This window comes from Macaca fascicularis, chromosome 18, assembly GCF_037993035.2.
Source record: "Macaca fascicularis isolate 582-1 chromosome 18, T2T-MFA8v1.1".
Taxonomy (NCBI): domain Eukaryota; kingdom Metazoa; phylum Chordata; class Mammalia; order Primates; family Cercopithecidae; genus Macaca; species Macaca fascicularis.
This window is the reverse complement of record NC_088392.1, coordinates 43,265,913-43,289,285: the sequence shown is the minus strand read 5'-3', so window position 1 is coordinate 43,289,285 and position 23,373 is coordinate 43,265,913. Positions and strand designations below refer to the sequence as shown.

General features: G+C 46.4%; 1 protein-coding gene across 13 annotated transcripts in view; it reads right to left on the bottom strand.

Annotated features, from left to right (window-relative positions):
- LOXHD1 (lipoxygenase homology PLAT domains 1) overlaps positions 1-23,373 on the bottom strand; it is a 183,971-nt gene that overhangs the window by 54,574 nt on the left and 106,024 nt on the right. For 12 of the 13 annotated variants that reach the window (XR_006693827.3, XR_012427094.1, XM_015439979.4 and 9 more), the window contains 8 exons: positions 19,256-19,419; positions 17,798-17,902; positions 15,208-15,336; positions 14,269-14,433; positions 10,653-10,834; positions 6,870-6,986; positions 5,694-5,856; positions 1,722-1,876 (listed from right to left, as the gene is read on the bottom strand). Coding sequence is in view for 11 of the 13 variants with exons in the window: in XM_015439979.4 (XP_015295465.4) it covers positions 1,722-1,876; positions 5,694-5,856; positions 6,870-6,986; positions 10,653-10,834; positions 14,269-14,433; positions 15,208-15,336; positions 17,798-17,902; positions 19,256-19,419 (1,180 nt within the window). In the remaining 2 variants the exon portion in view is untranslated. The remainder of the gene's footprint in view (positions 1-1,721; positions 1,877-5,693; positions 5,857-6,869; positions 6,987-10,652; positions 10,835-14,268; positions 14,434-15,207; positions 15,337-17,797; positions 17,903-19,255; positions 19,420-23,373) is intronic. The other variant, XM_065533886.2, reaches the window with a different exon arrangement.

The window sequence follows — 23,373 nt, the reverse complement described above, 5'->3', positions numbered from 1 at the left end:
TCACAATAACTCAAAATTAACTCTTTTTTAGGGTGGAGGAAAAGGAGGCACAGAGATGTTAAGTAACTTGTCTAAGATCACACAGCTAGTGTCAGAGCCAGGATCTGAGCTCAGGTGACCTGCCCCTAGCATCTGGGGCCCTGATAAATAATATCCCTAGTGTAGAGTCAGGGACAATCACATAAATTGCTTGACCTTTTTGGTATTCCATTTTTGCAAGATGGAAAGAGGAGGATAGGACTCCTCCTACCTACTTTATAAGGGCAGTGAACAATTATATCTCTTGTGGAACATGAATGTGTATGTTTTAGATTATTTCTTCCTGGTACAACATGCTCTTACATCTTGTCCTGTTTTTCAGCCCAGAGGTCTAATTAGCAATCATATTGCTATTTCTGCTTCAAATGCAGTAAACTGAAGTTAAAGGTAAATGGTTTCTATCTGGATGATGAACCAATGAATGGGAGTGCTAGGGTCTGACTCCTGGAGACCTGGCAGCCAGGCTGGGTCTCCTTCCACACTGTCTGACTCATAGGGTCACCAGCCAGCTGCAGACCCACTTAGATGACACCCACCTTTCTAGTCCCAGGGCGAATATCCTCCTTACTAGTAGAGTGGTTCAATGCTAAGGGATAAGGCTGGCTGAGGGTGAGGTTTAAGGAGACCCTTGATAAATACCCGTTGGCTGATGTACGAAATCCCCAGACATGCACAGCCACGGGCAAGAGCATAGATTGAGTTGGGAGCCAATCCCCTTAACCTGATCTCCCTGTGGAGATAGCCTGGCCTGTGGGGATTTCAGGCAGATTTCAGTGTGTGGAGAGGAGAAGGAAAGGAGACTAAGGAGCAAGTGCGGGCAGAGGCGGGGGGCATGCCAGAAAGGGCACGGAGTGGAGGAGTAGAGGCAGGGAGAGGGGAGCCAAGCTTGCGAGAAGGGAAGTTTCACAAAACCCACCCTTAGAGACCCCTGTGGTTTTGTAAAATCAGTGTGTCAGAGCTGGAAGGGCCTTATACATCACCCAGTCATGTGGTTTTCAAGCCTTTTTATAGTCACAGAACCCTTTTCTTAACAGAGGGCTTGCTTGGCACTGTGATCAACAGGCCAGGTCAAAGTGGATCCACCTGGGAGGGAGTAGGGTGTCCAGCTGCACCTGTCTCCACCACCCCCAAGGCTCCCAAGGCCCTTGGAGCCACCTGTGGCTCTATACAACACAATTTAGCCAATTCATATCTGACTCTTCAATTTACAGATGAGGAAACTGAGGCCAGAGAATTTGAAGCAGATAAGGAGCTGATAGCAGAACCAGGCCTCCAGATCCCCTCTCCACCCCACAGTTCAAGTCTCTGTCAGTGTCAGCACAGCCCCTGTCATTCTGCAGTGTTCACCTCCACATTCATGAACCATGCACAGTGAACTGGATTTTCTGAAGACGACCCAGCCCCATGCAAACAACAACCTGGAGCTCCAGCAGGCTGCCTGCTTGCCCAAGGCTGGCCTTCTGCTCCACCTCATCCCCTATGCAGGACCCAGGGTGGGTGCATCAGCTAGGAGAGGGGAACAAGGAGCACTTGCAGGGGAAGGGCAAGAGCAGAGGCCCAAATGAGTGTGCACGATGCCCCATGGAGTTCCTGGATGTCCCCGGGAACCAAGAAGAACTGGCGCTTAGATTGCTGGGCCTGGGGAGGAGGGAAGGAGGGTAAACTCCATGTGCCCCTCATACCGTTCCTCTCTCGAACTTGTTGGTCCGGTTCTCTGACTTGCCAAGGTATCGCTCCCCGGTGTCCCCGAGGTCTCCATAGATGGTGATGTACACCCTGGCGTCCGTCCCTGCCCCGGGAATGTTCCCTGTGAAGATCTGCACCGAGTACAGCACAACTGGCCAGGTGGTGGGACAGACAAACAGACAAAGGGAAGAAAAGGGTGACAGCACTTTAGGTCTTGGGGAACTGGATTTTTAGAAGGTGCTAAGCTTCTGGCCTAGGACTTGAGGGGTTAGCCTTCTGTTTGCTCAATTATGCATATTCAGCTTCAAATCCATGTGGATTCTCCAGTGGGAAGTGTGCTCATCTGATCTAGACCCAGGTAGGCTCTATGAGACCCCAAAATAGAAACTTTTTAAAGTACCCCTCAAACATCTATCTGCCCATATAGCTGCCTGCACTGCACAGGGAGAAAGACTCAGAAACTACCTGAGATGTGTCCACGCCGTGGTTGCTAAATCTGCCTGCCATGATACATGGCAATAAAATGCCTTGCGATTTGAGGGTGACCAGTGTCAACACCAGATCCTTCTAAATGGTTCACAGAAAAAAACAATATTGTTTAAAGAACAGTTTCCCCTCTGTTCATTTCCTCATGTTCATTTATTCTCCAACCCACTGCCACCCTCCCCTGCCCCAGCGCCCCAGGCCAACTCCTCACCAAAGCCACTGTGACTGCCACCCTCTTCTTGGTCTCCCATGGCCCATAGGGAGGGCTCAACAAACATTGGTGTGACAATTATTAAAAATTACTATGAAAAATAAAAATGCATGGTATCTTGCTTTTGTTCTGCTGTTTTTATTTAAGGAAAAATAAAAGATCTCCTTTTCCAACCTTCTCCTTAGCAGAGAGACTCAAGTCTTGCATTTTTATGAAGGCTAAAAATTGGTTGGCCCCCCTCCGTATCCTCTGTCTTTGGAGATTTTGAGTTTCAGGCCAGGGAAGAGGGGACTTGGCTGGATTATCCCCAAGGTGAGAAATAGAAGCTGAAAGGCAGAGGTGGCCAAAGTGGGAGAAAGGTTAACTTCCCTTCCCCTGGGAGGGAGTGAGGATTCAGGAGTATTCGTGGGCCTCAGGGACCCCTCACCTGCACACAGGGACCCTATGGGGAAGTGACTGCTGGGCTTCTTTGGGGACTTGAAGCTTTGGGGCCTCAAGGGTGGAACAGAGAGTCTTTTGACAAAGCCAGATTCATGCAGGAGTGTTTCTGGTCACCCAGAGAAATGATACTTGTGTGTTGGTGGAGAGCCAGTAGTGACACTGTGTGACAGTGAGCACAGCTGGGAGTGGCACTCACCCTGGACTGAGGGCCAGGTCTCTTCTGTGAGCCTCAGGATTCCTAGAAGACCCTCAAAAAGGGGATTCCCCTCCCTGTCGTGAACAAGATGGACTTTCTTATCAGTCCTTGCAAGTGGGCTCAGAACCACATTTAATTAAATTTAGAAAAGTAAAGTGATGTGAATTGCTTGTCCTGATGGCTGTGGAACACATTCACACCCACAGCAGGGTTCCCATGATTTTCTCATTTTCCACTGGGTTCTGCAGCATTATTCCCTCCTGCTCTCCTGTGTGGCTGGACACTCCTTCTTGGGTAGCTTTATGGTTTCCTAATCTTCCACCTGTGCCTTGGATGCCAAGGCCTCCCAGGTTCCACCCACATTCCTCAGCTCTCATCTTGCACTTTCTTGAATTTTCTGAGTCTGTGCCTCCAACCTAGGTCCTTCCTTTGCTTCGGATACACACACTTACTACCTAGAGGGCGTCTCCACCTTGACCAGACCCCAACATCACAAACTCACATGTTCAAACCTAAACTCTACCCTCTCCTGCAACCCCTGCCCCTTTTTCAAACCTTCTCCCCAACCATCTTCCTTGTTTCAGCGGCCCTGCCCAAGCCGCTACCATCCAAAGCTCCTGGGTGCATTGTGAGAGGTGACCTGCAGAGGCTGGTCAGACACACCGCCAGGGGCAGAAACCAGGGACCAGCCACACTTGCTCCTACCCCACCCTGCCCCACTCAGCTCAGTGCAGAAACCTGTCAGCATTTCACACACTGAAAATCCTCTCTTTATTGTCTAAATGTTACCTAAGCTTGTCTTGCTAATACTGACCTGCAGTGACATTAGGAAACTTGTCATAGTTTAGACACAACAGTCGACGGTCCTCCCCCTCATTTTCCTCCCCATCCATTTTCTAGCTGTGCATTTGGGCCTGCTCCATATGTGAGCTAATCACAGGTGGCATGGGCCTATAGGGACACTTTTTCTAGGAGCCTGTGTCCCAGAGCAGGATGCAGTGTCCCCAGGGGCTGGGATGAAATGGCCTTCTCACTCCCCCTTCATTTGCTGCTGTCTCCAGTCCTCTGGGAATTAGGAAAACTGATTCAGCTTCTGGGTGCTGAGTAATGCGGTAGTGCAGTCAGAGCCAGCTATTTCTGGATCCTCCTCCCTCCCTGTCCCACCCAGGCCACCCGGCGCATCCGTGGAGAGATGTTTCCCTAGAAACATCACCGAGCTCAGAGTGAGTTTTGTGGTATGTTATCCACACAGAACAGCCCAAGTGCTCTCCTGGGACAGCTTTCCAGGGCATCCTCTGGGGTCCAAGTAGAGAAGGATTTAATAGCAAAGACTATGTGGAGAAAAGGATAGGAGTAGGGGTGTCACACTATTGAGGCAACACTTGTTTTTATTTCTGGGCAACAATTCAGGTTAAAGGAAAGGCAGAGCTATAGCTGTTTTACTTCCGGTGACAACAAAGGAAGACAGTGTTTGTCTTTTGTCTTTTGGATGTCTTATCCACTTGGTGGGCAGAAAGACCTGTCTTCCTGGCTCCATAAGGGGCCCAAAATTTTTAATTTTACTCCAGTTTTTCCAAGAAGACAACACAACAAATGTAAAGTGGATTTTCAAACTCTTGGAGCTTCTCTGATCTGTGTAGGCTACCCTGCTAGAGAGATCCACTGTATTCTTTGTCTATCATCAGGGGTAGAAAGTCTGTTTTTTTGCAAATGAATTTGGCTTTGAAATAGCTCAAGATAATTCAGAGCTGAATGGCTGGTGAATAACCTGGGGATTGACACGGACGATGCCATTGCTGGTCAAAACAGAGGTATGACTCTGTCCATGTGTTCTGGGAAGAGCGTGTGCGTGTGTGTGTGTGTGTGTGTGTGTGTGTGTACGCATACACAGTGTAGAAAGAGAGGAGAAGAGAAGGTTGAGGACTGAGCCTTGAGGAATACTACCTAGCATGAGAAAAGAAACCAGCACTCTAAATACTTCAGTGAGTTAGGAAGAGAACTAGAATATGGTGGGGTCACCAAAAGCAAAGGAGGAGGAAGTACAAGAAGTGGGTGGCCAGTCTGATGCAAATCCTTTAGAGAAAACCACACTGATGAAGAGTGGACAAGTTAACCAGCCCATCCAGAAAAGAAGCTCATCACCTTGAACTTTCTCGAGCCATGCCAAACTACTGAGAACAAATACAAATATGGTTCCAGTTACATATAATTCAAGAAGGTTTCTTAATTCATACTAAGTAGGGACAGCTAAGTCCAGCAAGAGCAGAGAGGCCCAAGCCATAGTGATTGGTAGCAAACAAATGAAGAGTAGGGAGAAAATAGGGACCAGGATAAGCCAGGAATAGGATTCCCCTTATCTGGATGTATTATCCCAATGTCAGACCAGGAAAGAATTTCAGCACAAACCTTGGAGCGAGACAGCTGAGACTTTGAAGACTAGCTCAGTCATCTATTAGCTGTGTGCAGATTATGGAAGCTCTGTGAGCCTCAGTGGCCCTCTCTACAGAGTGGAGGTAACAACAGACCCTCCTCCTGGGTGAAGAGGCTCAGCCTGGCACAGGGCATGTGCTCCACAGGGAGGACCAGGGTCCTGGAGCCTGCCCACGGTGATAAGGGTGGCCACACCACACTTACTGTCCAGAGGCTCTTCTACTTCCTTGTAGACTTGCCGTAAGGACCCATCTTTCATGTATTTCTCAGTGAAGATGTCATAAGGAACCAGTTCTCGAATGGTCTTTTTGTCATCCTCAGAGGTGGCAAGCCACCGATCACATGGGAAAGTCAAGGTCTCTGCACCCTGGGGTGAGGCAGAAAAAGAAAAATTAGCCCTTAATGTGAAAGCTGCCAACTTCAGGGATTCATCGGCATCTCAGTACTCATGGAGACCAAGGACGAGGATCATGGGGCCCCATAAATAATGTAAAAGCCACGGGGAGCCCCTTCCCCACATTTCAGTAGACCCAGTCTTAAAGACTTGCACAACCACATCAGAGTTTGGCTCTGAAAGGCTGGGGTTCCCAGGGTCACTTAATAATAGGTATCTGAACTCCATCCTGGAGACTCAGACTCAGTGGGTAAAGGGAGGCGGGTGCTCTGTATTTAAAAATTGCTCCCTCTGGCCAGGCACCGTGGCTCATGCCCGTAATCCCAGCACTTTGGGAGGCCAAGGCGGGTGGATCACCTGAGGTCAGGATTTCAAGACCAGCCTGGTCAACATGGTGAAATCCAGTCTCTACTAACAAAATACAAAAATTAGTCGGGTGTGGTGGTGCATGCCTGTAGTCCTAGCTACTTGGGAGGCTGAAGCGGAAGAATCGCTTGAACCCAGAAGGCAGAGTGCTGTTGCACTCCAGCCTGAGTGACAGAGCAAGATTCCGTCTCAAAAAAATAAAAAAATAAAAATTGCTCCCTCTTCATTCATATCCATAGCTGTGACTGAGATCCATCTCCTAGGTTTATACTTTTGTGGTTTCAGAATGTTTTTAAAGTTGTCTGAGGTAGATTTTCTTCTGTGAATTTACCTTGAGTTACAGGAAAGGCACTCTGGTCACTCACTAGTAATATGGCCTTGGAGGTGGGGAGCAGAGACATGCACAGACCCTCCTCCTTGACCCCTAAACCAGGTTCTAGAAAATTCTACTTGGGACCAGAGCTTGTTTCTGCACTCTGAGTGAACTGGGTGAATTTTCATTATGAGATTTTTATCTCAATAAGGCTGATCTAGCCAGCAGGTCCTTACAGGGAATTCGCCTTGAATCTGCTCTGGAAAGGGACAAAAGAAACAGCAGGACAGACCAGTCAAAAACTCACATCTTTATCCGGGAGGAGCCTGCGGATGTCCACGTGAGAGCAGTGCCACCCAGGATTCATGCCTGTGTTATTATGGCCAATCCGAATTTTTTCAATGATTTCTCCCACATCTTCTAACTTTGGAAAGGAGATAAGGCACCAGATGTTAGCTGAAAGATCCAGGAAAGTATGGCCTTGGCAACATCCTGCTTCCCCAGGGCATCCACCTTGAGTCCCTTTGTGCTTCCTCCTGATACGTCCCCACTGTCCAGCCAGGCCAACTCCCACTGACCTTGACACACATGCCATGCCCATGCCTCATGTCCCCTCTCTTAAAGTCAGCCTTGACTCCAGAACTTGGTTCAATCTACCTTCTCTGGGAGGGGGACCCCTTTTCAGCATGGAACCCAGCTCCCCATCTTCCACTGCTCGCTGTTGTAGCAACTCATCCCTTGTGTGAGAACTGAATTGGGTAGCAAAAGATGAGTCCTGGCTGTGCCATGCTCCTGTCTTGCTAAGTTGACTTATTCAAGGCCCCAGACCTCTAAGAGTCCCCCACCTTCCAGCCACTCCTTTTCTGAGCTCCCACGTAGAAATGCCAGTCCCTCAAACTCCACATTCCTTGTCACAGGGCCTTTGCACATGCTTTGCTTGCCTCTCTGTCTTCCTCTTCTTTACCTAATGCCATGCCTGCTCAACCTCGTAATCCAGGTCTCAATGATCACTTCCTCAGGAAAGCCCTTGACCTCCCCAAAAAAGTGAACTCTCTTCATGACAGACTCTTGTTGCATAGTGGAGCCCCTCCTTGGAGCAGTTCTCATAGTTGTAAGTTTTCATTTATTTTGCTCTGCATTGTATCCTGAAAACCTAGAACAGTGCCCATGACCTAGGCACTCAATAAGTGTTGGTTGCAAGGACGAAAGAGTGTTTCCTTAACTGCAAAATGGGTATGATAAAATCAGCCAGGCCTTCTCATAATGCGGTGGTGAGCCTTAACCACGATGGTGTGCATGAAAGTCCCTTGAAAGAAAAAGCTGATACATGTGTGCCGGGTGAGCCCCTGAACTGGGTGGGGGATGGGGCAGCTACAACATCTTCTCTCTTCCACCTGGAGCATACAGGTATGGGATGCAGAGGAGAATCTCTGGCTTCTGTGACCTTAATCCTCTAAGCCCTAAGTTGCATGGGACAGGATGGCTGCCTCAGGTTTTTTCTGTTTGTTTGTTTGTTTGTTTGTTTTGAGATGGAGTTTCGCTGTTGTCGCCCAGGCTGGAGTGCAGTGGTGAAACCTCAACTCATGGCAACCTCCACCTCCTAGGTTCAAGCGATTCTCCTGCCTCAGCCTCTGGAGTAGCTGGGATTACAGGCACCTGCCACCATGCCCAGCTAAATTTTATATTTTTTAGTAGAGACGGGGTTTTACCATGTTGGCCAGACTGGTCTCGAACTCCTAACCTCAGGTGATCCACCCACCTTGTCCTCCCAAAATGCTGGGATTACAGGTATGAGCCACCGTGCCCAGCTGCCGTCTCAGTTCTAACCCCTCAGAGAGCAAGACGGCCTTTAGGGGACAGCTAGTCATGGTTGGTGGGCCTCAGAGAAAGACTCAGAGGACATCAGCATCAAAAGGGACCCTAGTATTCTGGAAGGTGAAAGAATTAGGCAGAGAAGTCTCTGAAACTGAACTGCTTGAGTCTAGATCCTAGCTCTGCTGTTTTAAGACACCTTGAGTAAGTCTGCTTAACCTTTCTGTGCTTTATTTCCTCATCTGTAAAATGGGATGATCATACTACTGATGTCGTGGAAATGTTATGAAGATTAAATGAGTTGATACACATCAGGTCCTTAGAACTGTGCTGGCCTTTGGATGTTCTCAATAACTCTTAGCTATTATTGTTCTTTTTCTGGTCAACCCCTTTTCTTAGGAAGGGGCCACAGAGAGAGGAAGTGGCTTCCTCATGAGTTAGTGGCTGAGCCAGAGTCAGATCCAGGGTTATGGACTCTGCAATCCAGCGTTTTACCTCCTACCTGAAAATCAATCAGAAAAGGGAAGTGCAGAGAGAGGGGCACAGGTGGGCAGAGACACAGAGGCCAGGAGACAAAGCGCTTTCATTTGTTTCCCAGCTCACACACTGCCCCCAAATCCAGAGACATTTGAAAAGAAAAAAACATAGCAACAAAATTACTGGCAAATTATAGCTGTCTATTAGTGGGGACTTCATTGATAAAAACTCCCCGGAAGTCATGCTGAGGTGTGATCACAGCCTCAGCCGCTGACGGCATCAGGCCTGGATGACTCACGCACCACGACATCTTGGGTGGATGAGACGTTAGCTTTGTGTGGATTAATGAATCACCCTTACATTTTCTTGTTAAAAGACTCAACAAAGGTGACAGACCTTCCCACAAGTGCTGACTGCTCCAGAGAAGGTGGGAAGAGAGCAGGGCGTCCCCCGGGATAGAGACTGGCCCAGGAAGAAGGAAGGTGCCCTGGGCTTTGTTTCCTATCAGAAAATAAGGGGTACATCTCCAAAGATCCCACTGCCCGGAGGGCCCAGGCTTCTGAGGCTCCTGGCTCTTCTCCTTCAGGGTCTCCTGCGCTTCCCCTCTAAGTCTTGCTTCATTACTGCCGTCCATCCAAGTCACATCACACTCCTCCCATGACTTCTAGCCAAACCTCAAGCCACACGCTTATTTCCACCTCTGAGCTGCTGGCCATGCTGTTCCCTTTGCTAGAAATGCCTTTCCTCGTTGTCTCTGCCACTGGCCCCTTTCAGATCCAACTCAAAGCCATCTCTTCCAAGGAGCCTTCTCCCTTCTCTAAACAATGACAGTAAGCTCAGTCCATTTGCTTGTCTACTGCAGTAGCTAAGAGCCAGTCCTCCTGGGTTTCAATCCTGCTCTCACTAGATCCTAGCTGTGTGGTTTTAGGGAAGCAACTGAACCTCTGTGCCCCAGTTTCCCCGTATTTACCTGGGGACAATTGCAGCACAGAATTTTTATGACAATTAAGTGAGTTAGCATAGATAAAGCCTATGACAGTGCCCTCTGACCCACAGGGTCAGTGACAATGACCATCACCAGACTCTCTCATTACCTTTGTGGGGAGGACTGGGGTCCCCAATTTGACTGTAAGCCCCTCTCAGGCAGTATCTGTGCTCTCCCCTTCTCTTGTGTCTCCCACCCAACCTGGCACACAGCTGAGCACACTGGGCAGGCACAGTGCATATGCACTAAATTGAAGTATATGGATTCCAAGGCGCTATGACCTACAGGCACAGTAAACACTGAACAACAGCACCCCCATTGTCAAGATCTGATGGGAAGCCATGGAACATACATAATGTTCTTCTCTATTAAATTGTTTGACCATAGCTTGAGAGCTGAGCAGGAGACCCTATCCCCACATGACCACTGGTGGTGGGATTTCCACCTCTCCCTGGCTAGCAGTATCAGCAGAACCCCACAACCAGCAAGTCTGGGAGCCATGTTCCCCCTGTGGGTAAGTGTCTATTGTTGGAAGCTCTAGAGAGCCTGTTGACGTTATGCCTCTAGTGTTTCCAAGTCCTGTCTCTCATCATTGCCTTTGATCCTGACATCAGTCCAGGAGGCACAGGTTGAGCTTCACCATTCCCCTGGTTGCTTGGATGTACTGAGGACAGGAAGGTAGGATGAGCTTCCCACCTTCCTCTCTAATAGCAGCGCATCAGGATGAAGGGCATGTGTTCTGCCCTGAATGTAGGGCTTCTCCTCTCCCTCTGTCTGACCTACCCCATCCCTGGACAGCCTGCTGAGCCCAAGTACCTCCACAATGAAGCGTGAGGCAGACTTCCTCTCAAAGAACTGCTTCTGTTCCCTCTTGTTGGTGCACAGATACTTCTGCTGGGTGCACACGGCATCGCAGCCATAGATGATGATGAAGATGTTGGCATCTGTCCCAGCAGCAAAGACATCACTGGTGTAGAGGGTGATCTCGTAAGGAACAACTGAGGGTGGTGGTCAGAGAACAAAGCCAGAGGGGATGAGAGAACAGAAAACAAACATGGTGAGAGCCAGTTCTTCAGCAGCACCACCAGCCCGGACCCTTGCACTGGGGATCTGCTGCCCAGGGACCTGGACCTTCACAAAGTTGCCTAGCAACTGCAGTTGGGGTCTGGTCCTGCCCAGCCACCACGGAAAACCCTCACCCCCTCATACCAGGTTGTGTGAGCCTCTCACATCCCAGAGTGCATGTACCAGACTGGTTGAAAGCACAGGCTTTGGAATTTGACAAGCCCACGTTGGAAACCTGGCTCTGTCTTGACCATTGGTGTTATCTGGGCAAGTTACTTCTGAGCCTCAGTGTCCACTGTCTGTAAAGTGCCCTCCACATGGTGCTTGGCTGAAGAGACTCCATAAACAAGAGCACTAGATTTCAGGGGGCAACATGCTGATTGGATCAGCTAGTCTACAGTAGTGAGCATTCTTTCTCTCCTCTCCCTATCCCCTGCTCCCAGGCCCTCCCTTCCTCCCAGATGGCCTGCCTTCCCCAACCCATCCACCTCACACCCAGTCCCTCATTCAGGTTCCCTCACATTACAGAGGTCTTTTATAGGGGAGGGGATAGCAGGAGGCAAGGGCTGCCACCAGGGTTTACTTGGTCCCACCAGGGACAATCTGTCCTCAAAAGAGGGTTGACAAATCAGTGCTGTCAGCAAGCAGCTTCCTGGTGGGCAGCCACCAGTGTGAATAGAGACCAGTATGTCTCTATGCATGGGTGGAAGACCCTTTGCTTCAGAAACTTTTGGGGATGCTTGTTAAAAATACAGATTTGCAGGCCAGGTGTGGTGGCTCACGACTGTAATCCCAGCACTTTGGGAGGCCGAGGTGGGCGAATCACTTGAGGTCAGGAGTTTGAGACCAGCCCAGCCAACATGGTGAAACCCTGTCTCTACTAAAAACATAAAAGGTAGCTGGGCGTGGTAGTAGGCACCTGTAGTCCCAGCTACTTGGGAGGCTGAGGCAGGAGAATTGCTTGAACCCGGGAGGTGGAGGTTGCAATAAGCTGAGATCACGCCACTGCACTTCAGCCTGGGTAACAGAATGAAACTCTCTCTCAAAAAATAAAATAAAATAAAATAAAAATAAAATATAGATTTGAAAACCCTGCCTTAGCTTCTCTGTGGGATGGGTATAGGGATCTAAATATTTAACTCATAGTTTATACTAAAGTTGGAGAGCGCCTAAAACAATGTATTGCTATAGGAACTATAGGTTAGTTCATTAGCAGGTTGTGAAATGGGTTTAGTAGGTTGTCAACAGTATTTTTAAAAATATGTGGAATTGAAAAAAATTTAACAGAAAAATATCACTGTATATCACACGTAACAAGGGTACAATATTTTGTGACATTTTTATTTTTTGCATATGTGTATAAATGTGTACACTTACTCTGGGTCACAGTAACTAAAAAAAATTAAGAAAAAGAAAAGAAGAATATTGAAAACCCAGAGAAACAGTTCAAGTGGATGTCTACTCTATCCTGTAATCTTGGCCCTTGAAAGAAGTCACAATAGAAGCTTCCTGCTCTCTTGTGGCCCTTACCTTCTCCAGATGAGGATGTTGCTTTCATTTATCATCATGGCTACTTTGCTGTAGGGCTGTAGTAGTGATACCCGCAGTAATAATAGTAATCACTTATTAAGTACTTCCTATATGTCAGACTCTGTACTGAGTATGCTGTGGTCCTTATCTCCTTTAACCCTCACAATGACCCAAAAGAGTAGGCATTATTACACTCCATGTTACAGATGAGAAAACCAAGGCTCAGAGAGGTGAAGTAACTTGCCCAAAGTCACATGGTAGAACTTGAACTCAAACCCAGGCTTGTCTGACCTTAAAGCCTGTATGGTCAGCCTCTAGGAATCCTGTTGCTGTGAACTAGAGATAAGTACTACTGCTTAGCCACAGGCCACAGAAAGGGATAGCATGGAGGTGACCACTACTCCACAATGGCTTGAAAAGGCCCTCACCGATAGGTTGAAGGGAAACAGCCTTGACCCTGCCAGGTGTTCAAGCAATAACAGAGGTGTCATCTCTGCAGCATACAGCCCTTTCCTCTGAGCCTCTGGGTTTTCTCCCTGCCCCAAGACTTGGAAAGCCTTGAACAGAAAAGCTGGCAACAGAATCTGAGCTTTCTTGAGACTGGCCAGCAGTAGGAGAACCCCTGGAAGTTTCTGGGCAGGAACAGCTCACCCTTTAGGTTAGTTTTAATATCAGGCTGGAACTGAGCATGTTCAAAGTCAAGCCATACAAACTCTTATCTTTTCTTTTCTTTTTCTTTTCTTTTTTGGTATGGTGTATCCTAGGTCATGTAGGGAGAAATGGATGCGTTTGTCCTCAAGGGTTCCAATCAGTGCCGCTGCCAGCCCCATGCACATCTTTCAGGCCAGAGTCTGTCCTCACCTGCAGGTGACTCCTGGGAACAGAGGCTGGATCCAGGGCTGGTTTTGGGCATGCCCAGCCAGAGAAATGTCACTTCATTTTAGACTTTGGATCAGAAGATATTTTGATGATCTGTTTACTTTATTGCTCTAGGCAAAAAATTGTTCATCACTGATACATGCTATTAAGTATGAGTTGTTTGGGGGGAATCTTGTGGTACAGTTTATTCTTTAGTTAGAAAAAATTATATGCTCTGGATTTTATTCAGATTTTACCAAATTTAGATAGACTTTTAGAGTTTAATTTCAGTTTGATTCCCAGTACCTAGTACTACATACTTACATGTCTATAAACATTTAATACATTCTTTCTGATGATGACATTGGAAAGGAAGTGTTAAAACTTCACTAAATTACTCCCTTCCCTTCTTCCCCTTAGCTAGAAAATGGAATTACATTCACCTTCTTTTTGAATTCTGGATCTGGCAGGGTCCAGGCTGTGTTTCCCTTCAACCCATAAGTGAGGGCCCTTTCAAGCCATTGTGGGGCTGGCAGTCACGTATACCACCTGAGAAAATCTTATACTGTTGATTTATTTGGCATGTTAATGACCGGAGTAAGGACTGGTGACAGGGCTGATAATGATTCCTCAGTTAGATGTTTATCTTTCTTCCTTTTGGATATTGCTATCATCCTGCATTATTATCTCTATGCTGCAGATGAGGAATCTGAACCCTAGAGAGGTTAGACTCTCTACATGTTGTCACCAGCTAACTTGGAGTGGAGTTTAGAATAAATCTCGTATTTTCATTTCCTGGGTCCTGAACTCTGCCCACAGCCCCCACAGAGCTCAGGAAATTCAAGACAGGGATGAGAGACCAAAATCTTCAAGGTGGGCCTGGCCCACAGTCAATGCTGAAGGAGGAACTGGGGCTGAATTGGGGTAGCTGGTGATGGGGCCCCAGAGAAGGGCCGGCCTTGCCGTGTGTGGTTCCTACATGGCGTGTACAGCCTCGTCTGAAGCTCTGTGTGGAAGAGGTCTCTGACGATGGACCCGTCGTCTTCATTTTTGGCCAGCCAGCGGCCACAGGGAAACATCATGCACTTCCCAAGAGATGGGGCATCCACCTCTACCCAGTCTACAAACCAGCCTGGGGCCTTGCCTAGAAAGAGAGGAGACACAGAACCCATCAAGGATCTGAGCAGAGATGATTTCCTGTGGGTAACTTCAGGGACTCCTGACATCCTTCCTTATTTGGTGGCTGGCCGATACCATTAACATGACATCCCTTTTGCTTGCAGCATTGCTATTAAAATGTGCACCCAGATGTTGAAGCTGGATCACACTCCAGGCTACTGTCAGTGAAATTAGTAAGAGTAAAAGAACATCAATAGGAGATGACAGAAGAGTAGGGGGAGGCTGAGGTGGGAGGGCACTGAGAGGAAGCAAGGATGCTGTTCTTCCTTGAAAAAGGGGCTTCAAAAAGAACTCAGGGATGCCAGAAAGAGCCTATTTACAAAAGTTTTATAATCTTACCCAATGATAGGAATGATGCAATTGAATCAAAGGCTCTGGGGGTGGAGCCAAGAAATCTGTGAGTTAACCCCCAAGGTGATTCTGTTGCACACTCGAAGAACTACTGAGTTAGATTGGGGATTTTCATATCTGGCTGTGCATTAAAATTACCGACACTGGGGGATAGAGAAAGGCTTTAAAAATCACCAGTGTCCAGGTACACCGCTAGACTAATTAGGCCAGAAACTCTGTGTGCAGCTGAGGACTCTCTGGGCTCTGCTGGGCTAAAGGGATTGAGGAAGCTGTGTCATTACAGAAGACAGATGGCATTCCAATTTCCAGAGTGTTTCCCAGAGGCCCACAAGGACCTGTCCATGGTCCTTAAAGTCTTAACAGGGAGCAGAGGGGAGGAAAGCCACACCTGTGTTGTCATGGCCAAGTCGAACTTTCCACAGGTCTCCCAGATCCAGCGTCTCCACCGTGAAGATTTCAATGCTGTCCCTCTCAAACTTATTGCTGTTTGTCTTGGAGGACTTCAGGAGGGTCATTCCTGTCGATCGGATGAGCCCAGCATGACTGGCTGGACCTGAGGCCTTTCAATCCTAGTCAGACCCAAACCTTTAATCCCTTTTCAAAATGACCAAATTTCTGAACTTCCACCAAATTTAGGCTGTGCAATTGTCATCCACTGGCTACCTTTGCACAGTGGGCATTTAAAAAATTTTTTATTTCAATAGCTTTTGGGGTACAGGTGGTTTTTGGTTACATGGGTGAGTTAATAGTGAATTCTGAGATTTTGGTGCACCACCACCTGAGCAGTGTACTCTGTACTCAATCTTGTCTTTTATCGCTCACCCCTTTCCCAACCTTCCTGCAATGAGTCCCCACAGTCCATTATATCATTTTGTATGTTTTTGCACCCTCATAGTTTAGCTCTCTCCTATAAGTGAGAACATTCAGTATTTGGTTTCTCCATTCCTGAGTTACTTCACTTAGAATAATGGGCTCCAGCTCCATCCAAGTTGCTGTATAAGACATTATTTCGTTCCTTTTTATGGCTGAGTAGTACTCCATGGTGTATATATACACCACATTGTCTTTTTATCTTTTTTAAAAAAATTTTGTTATACTTTAAGTTCTGGGGTACACGTACAGAATGTGAAGTTTTGTTACATAGGAATACACGTGCCATGGTGGTTTGCTGCACCCATCAACCTGTCATCTACATTAGGTGTTTCTCCTAATGCTATCCCTCCCGTAAGCCCCCGCCCCCTGACAGACCTCAGTGTGTGATGTTCCCCTCCCTGTGTCCACGTGCTCTCACTATTCAACTCACAGTGGGCACTTTTTTGTGTGTGTTCTTTCAATGAGTTTTACAATAACCCTTTAGGGTGTGCATTTTTATTTCCAGTTTATGTCGAAAGAGATACCTTACTCAAAATCATCCAGGAGACAGTTGTGGAGCTCTAAGTCAATGCTGCACCACTTCCATACCCTCACAACTCTCTACATGGAGAGCGAGCCAATGACAAAGCCACACTCCCTATGTTCCCTGGGGAAACATGGGGTTTCCTTCAGGGATGGGACATGTGGGAATTTCTGGAGCATCTTCTCTGGATGACAGAGGAGGGATGAATTTGAATGCCTCCCCCACCCTCAGCTATTTCACATATAAAATCGTCCTGAGACTGGCTGCAGTGTTAGTCTGAAACTGAGGTGATCTCAGAGTCATCACCGTGTCCTCCTGCCTCAGCATGCACTGCATTGCCTTTAAGTCTCTGTACCCTGATAAGTCCCAGCTCTGGGCCCACCTCATGTAGAAAGTCTTCTGCTATTCCTAGACTCACTACAGACTGGTTTAAGTATACAGAGAGACAGACAGACCTTGGTCCAATCCCTAGCTCTGCCACATACCACTGGGTGGCCTTGGGAAAATTATGTAATATTTCTGAGACTTGGTTTTCCAAATGTCAAAAAGGAGAGGTCTTAGTCCCTTCGTAGGGCTGTTGTGAGGATTTAATGAGTCGATGACTGTTGGATGCTCAAGAATGTGTCTAACACATGGAAAGACCTCAGTTAATAAAAGCAGTTGCCAAGGCCCATTAATTTCTTTGATCATGGTTCAGGAAGGATTGTAATCACATACATTTGTAGGTTATGACCGAATTATATCATTATATATTATCTGCTTTATCCAACCTATTAAATAATTGATGTTAATTAATGTTTATTGAGTGCCACTTTTGTCCCAAATGTTGTACGTGTTCAACTTCATTAGACCTTCAACTCTATAAGGCACATACTAATTTTATCCTCATTTTATAAATAGAGGAAACTAAGGCACAGAGGGGTTAAGCAACTTGCCCAATGTCACACAGCTCATAAATGGTGGAGTGGAGGTTTGAACCAATCAGACAAGCTTCAGAGTCCACGCTCTCTACCAGCACATTGTTGTAGTAGATATGAGCACCCCATGGTCAAAGGTTAGGTCCATTTATTCTTCAATAATGCTTGGCACTAGGCTCTGGACCTGCAGGATTTTGAGCAAATACATGATGACTACTTGAGGGACTGACTCCTCTCTAAACTCAACAGAATGACTGGACAGTGGTGTGAGCAGATGGCTGGACCCAACACGAAATACCACCTTCTCTGAGTACCTGGGCAAAGGCTCCTAAACAACTCTACGATGCCTGGAGTGCCTCATACTGAGAGTACCATGGCTGAATTTCATTGGAAGTTGCGCAAAGCCACCTTGTCCCAGATTGTTGTTAGGTGGAGTCAGGGCTACCTCCACCATTGGAACAGAAAAAGAAAGCTGGCTCAGAGAAGAAGAAAATTTTTAGAAAAAAAGGAACTTTTTTGATGGGGCCTTTCTTGATGGGGCTAATTGCTTGCATACTATTGAGAGACAGAAGCATAATTGGGATTCCTTTGGAAATTTCTGCTGAGTCTTCTGGTCTCCCTGGGGAAGAATGTGTGTGAACCTTGGCCCTGCATTGCTTTCTTACCAGTGTCATCTTGTGTGCCAAAGAGTGTGATGAAGACATTAGCATCTGTGCCTGCATTCTTCTTAACCCCAGTCTTTATGGTCACTGAGAATGTGGTAGATTTATCTGCCAAGAGAATAGTATAGAGCAATGAATTGTAGATTGTTCCTCTCATGAAAGGAGCAAAGAGGACAACCACCTCCTCTAGGAGGGCTTCCTTGATTCACTCCCTCTAGCCCCATCACTCCATTTTTTCTCTTGCCCCTTCAATCCTATATCTGTGAGCCCAGTGATTAGTAATAAGTATGTTTCTACGTTCCTCTTGGCCATTTCTAGGAATCATTTTTTTTAGCATGTGTTGTTCTGCAGTCACCATTATTCTGGAAACTTCCAGAGGATAGAGAGGTGAGTCCTCTGCCTCTAGCTTATACAGGAAGCCTTCAATCAGTAGAGTTGATAGGATGGTTAGGGGAGTCTTGGAGTGACTTTGAGGGTCAGAGGTTCAGCAACCAGGAGCCCCATTCTAACTCCTCCTGTCTGGGAGGAGTTTTAGGGATGCATGTTTCAGGGGAGTATCATAGAACTCTTGAAGGTTACTGTTCATTCTTTCCCTTGACAAAAATGCATTGAGCGCCTATAGGGGAGGGCAAAAGACTGAATCAGAAGTGGCTACACTCATTTCATTCTACTCCACTCTACTCCAGTCCATTCTACTCCACTCCACTCCACTCCACTCCATTCCATTCCATTCCATACCAATACATTACATTCCAACCCATCCCATTCCATTCCATTCCAATCCACTCCACTCCATTCTACTCCACTCCACTCCATTCCACTTCAAAGCATTCCGTTCCATTTCAATACATTCCATTCCATTCCAACCCATCACATTCCATTCCATTCCATTCCATTCCATCCCACTCCACTCCACTCCATTCCATTCCACTCTACTCCATTCCATTCAATTCCATCCCAATACATTACATTCCAAACCATCCCATTCCATTCCATTCCAATCCACTCCACTCCATTCTACTCCACTCCACTCCATTCCACTTCAATGCATTCCGTTCCATTTCAATACATTCCATTCCATTCCATTCCAACCCATCACATTCCATTCCATCCCACTCCACTCCACTCCATTCCATTCCACTCTACTCCATTCCATTCCATTCCATTCCATTCCATTTCATTCCAATCCATCCCATACCATTCAATTTCATTCCAATCTATTCCATTCCAATCATCCCATTTCAGTCCATTCCACTCCATTCCAATTCATTCAATTTGATTCCAATCCATTCAATTTCATTTCTGACAATAACTCAGTCCTAAGCTGTGTGCTTTATACTGCCTTGTCAGGGAGGAAGTGCCCAGAGCCCACTGGGAAGGGAAGGAAGATGGAGACTTAGGGTTAGGGAGAGGCAGAGGGAAGGGGTACTGAAGAAAGAAATCAGCTCTAGTTTAGAAAACCTTTCTGCTCCAAGGCCAGGTTGTCGAGGGGGTTGTTGTCACCGCCTCCCCCACCCTCCTCGCTCTGTGGCAGCACATAGGACTCATCCACTGGCAACAGCTCCCTGGACAGCTGACCATCATCCTCCTCCACTGCCAGCCAACGTTGGCATGGAAAGTAGTACCTGTAGAGGTGGACAGGGAAAGATTGGAATGTCCTCTTAGAAAGGTCTCGTCTAGCAGCAGTCATGGGCTGAGAATGAGAGGCCCTCTATGGGGTCCCAAACTCTCCCCTGTCTGCCCCTGACAGCATTGCCCTGCTATTCTACCCAGTCTGGGAATCGTTCCATTAGTCATTTGCCTGGGGTAGAGAACAAACATGGGGACACTGTCTCCAGACATCCCATTGAAAATGGTTATGTGACCTGCCTGGAGCACACAGAGCCTCAATCAGGGTCATATTAGATGGAAGTATCTAGAAGGAGAGGGACATATGGGGACTGTTCCAACCCTTTCCAGAATGAATCTACTAGCCAGGGCTATTTTAGTAGAGCGAGTTGTATGTAGTCAGCGCACAATATGTAAGTGTTGAACTAATGGATTTTAATGGAATGAGCCAGTTATGTATGCTTTTGGAAGGTACACAGAGTGTGGCTGAGGAGTTGGCATAGCAGACTGCTGAGTCCATCTAGGAAAGGGAGGTCTGAGTCAGACCCCTCAGCGTGGAGGTAACACCCAGCACAAGGGAGGTAACACCCACCGCAAGGGTGAAGGTAGGGCTAGGGATGGGAGGCACAGGGGCGTAATTAAGGACTTTCCCCTGGATCAGACTGTCCAAGTTTAAATTCTGGCTCTACCACTAATAGTTGTGCAACCTTAAGTAAGTGTCCTTATCTCTGTGTGCTAGAGCTGCCAGATTTAGCCAATAGAATTACAAAATCCCTATTAAATTTGGATTTTAGATAAACAATGCATAATGTTTTAAGTGTGTTCTATCTAACATTTGGGTCACGCTTATACAAAAACATTATTCATTGCTTATCTGAAATTCAAATTTGACTGGCAACCCTACTCTGTGCCTCAGTGTACCATAAAATAAGCATAATATTGTCTGTTTCATCAGGTGTTGTGAGGATTACATGTGTTAACCTTATAAAGTACTTATAAAAAAGCCTGGCTCAACATAGGCTCTCAGTAAGCATTGCTACTGCTATTGTTGCTCTTGTGACTTCCCTTCCCTTTCATTCTCCTTGGCCCATACCTGGGGCTTCTGGACGCTGTGGTCTGGGAAGCTCCTCTCTGGCCGCTAAGCTCCCAGGATAAAACAAAAGGTCTGAGAATTCAGCCTATCTCTAAGTTGGGGGCCATTCCACCCTCTTTATGCCCCTTCCCCACCCCTGCCCTGATGCACAAGGGCCACTCAGGGACTGCTCAAAGTCTGGAGAGGTGGGAGCACCTTAGGCCAAAGATCCCATCCCTGTCTGAGTCCCCACATTTTCCTAGAGTCTTCATTGCCTCCAAGTATCAAAATGTTAGAGGAGCAGAACCAGAGAGCGAAATCTCAGTCAATGGGCTCAGATGGGGTGGGGAGGGGGGCAATGTTATACTGATGGCATGGATTTAAAGGAGCTCAACCTGGGGCAATATGAAGTAAACTACCATTAAATTAGTGTTTAAGAGAAAAATGCATACTGTTCTGCTTCTTAACCTTTAAATGTATGAATAGAAGAGTTAACATTTTATCCAATCAAATAACTTATGAATAATAGGCTATAGTTATAAATTATGGCCAATTAAGGAAGAGAGATAGAAATAAAGAGAGAGGTGGGGTCAGAGCAGAGGTGGAGATAGAGCGTGTAGGAAGTTGGCGGAGGACAAGGACAGAGCGAGACACACACACAAAGAAAAAGCCAGGGAGGGACAGGAAAAAAGTCAAAGACAGAAAGAAAAGATACAAGCCCTCCCATGCATACAAAGAGAAAATGCACAGAGAGTCTGGATTTCCTGGAGCAAAATCTCCATTGTCCCTGAGATACTTGCATCGTGACTTTAAAGCCCCTCAGCATGCTCACTACTGTAGAGAGCAGCACATCTCCTCTCAGAACCTGCTCCCTGTACCAACAGAACCAAAGCAGGAGTCAGGTATGGCCTGAGTGCTGGGCGTTCAGCTTCTATCCCCACAGTGCCAACAAGCACACATGAAGATTTAGGACACCAGGCCTACCGACTCCTACCTCTTCCTCCTCCAGGAATACATCCTGCTCAACCAGGCTTCTGGATACTGGGAGGGGACCAGACAGGGGATTTTTAGTGAACAAAGGAGATGAGAGGAATGCAGGTGTTCTGAGCCAGATAAGCTCTCCACATTCCTAAACAAGGATGATGGAAGGAAAGAGTAAGGGCTTCAGTAAGCAGGAGGTTGAAACTGAGCATTGAACCAAAAGCTTGAAACTGTTAAAAGTATAAACTCCACTTGAAAGTAAAAAATTGAACGAGGAGATTGCAAATTTGAGTGTCGTACAATATAAATAATTTCATACAGAATTGCCCATTTTGTTTATAAGCTAAAGTCTGGACAACATCAACTGTGAGTAAATCCTGGCTGAGTGGTGTACTGAGAAAAGCATGGATCTGGAACTCAGGAATTCCGGATTTGTTTCCCTCCTCTGCCCCTAACAAGCTGTGAGATCTTAGGGATTAAACTGTACCACCCAGAAGGCTGGGTGAGATGACCTGGAAGGTCTTTTCTGTCTCAACATTCCGGGACCTCTAGGATCCCTGGAGGAATGGGAGATTCCAGAGGACAATTTTTGTTTGATAAAATTTAAGGGAAAAAACTTTAACAACTTTTTGTTCAATCCTTTCCGGAAATCCCACCCAACATATTTGCCACATAAAACAACATTCAAGAATGGCATCTATCTTTAATTATTAAGGATCTTATAGGACTCCCCCAGGCCGTCAATTAAAACATAAATCTTTGTTTCAGGGCTGGGAACAGAGGTAGAGAAAACATAGAATATCACATCAAATGTAGATGAAACTCAGGACACTAAACATATTTCCAGCCTTTTTTTTTTTGGCATTTGCCTCTTTGTCTTTGAAACTGCGTGCATTAGACTTTATTATAGATCTTAAAAATGCAGCTAGCTAGAGTATTGAAAGAAAAAGGAAAGAAGGACAATCTCATTTAATCAACAAGCCAATAAATTTGGACAGGGTGATAAAGTAGCAGAGCCAATGATTAAGCAACTTAACAAAGATGCCCTAATTCAAGACAACATACTCCCAAATATCCCACCATTTCTGTCATGTATCCTGAAACCCAAACATTAGAGGCTCATAGCTTTTGATGCTGAAGGACGCTGAATTTTTAGGTTATTCGTTAATATATATGGAATCCCTGGGCTGTAAGGGATTTTTCAGAGTCAGTGTGTGATCTGCCAAATCAGTTTTCCACTATAAGGATGATTACAGAAGCATATGTTGAGGAAAAGCTTCCATCAACCAGGGTCCCTGAGTGAACATGCTGAGCAAAGTCCCCTGATACCCTACATCAGACATATAAGTGAGAAATAAATTTTTGTTGTGTTAGGCCACTGACATTTTAGGCCTGTTTGTTACTTAGCAGAACTTAGCCTATTCTGACTGATACAACTTCAGCATTAGTCTCAAATAAGTGGTAATCGAATTGATAAGGATGGAAAAGGTTGCTCAGGGAGTATATTTGTCTGTTCCTCCTACTGGGAAAACTATGACCCCATGAATGCAGAGTTTGCTTACTCATTGTTATATCCATAGCCCCTGGCATACAAGGCACTCATAATATCAATAGAATTGAAAGGCATTGTGTCCTCTGGGGGTAAATCTTTCTCATCACCTTTTTCAAATTTCCTGAGATAACTCCTAAGTTTCTCAATTAGCCACCACTCTTTCCTTGAAGATGTACTTTCTTTATTCTAGTATTCTTTTGCCTAAGGTGGTGCCAAACCTTAGACTCCAGGAATTGTCTGAGCAGCACAAAGGAGGGAAGGAAAGACTAGCCTCTTCTTATTCTAAATGTGACATCACTATTATTAAAAAATATCAATCTAGTGCCTTTGTAAACTGTCATTTTTTTTCAGAGTGGCCAAGGAACA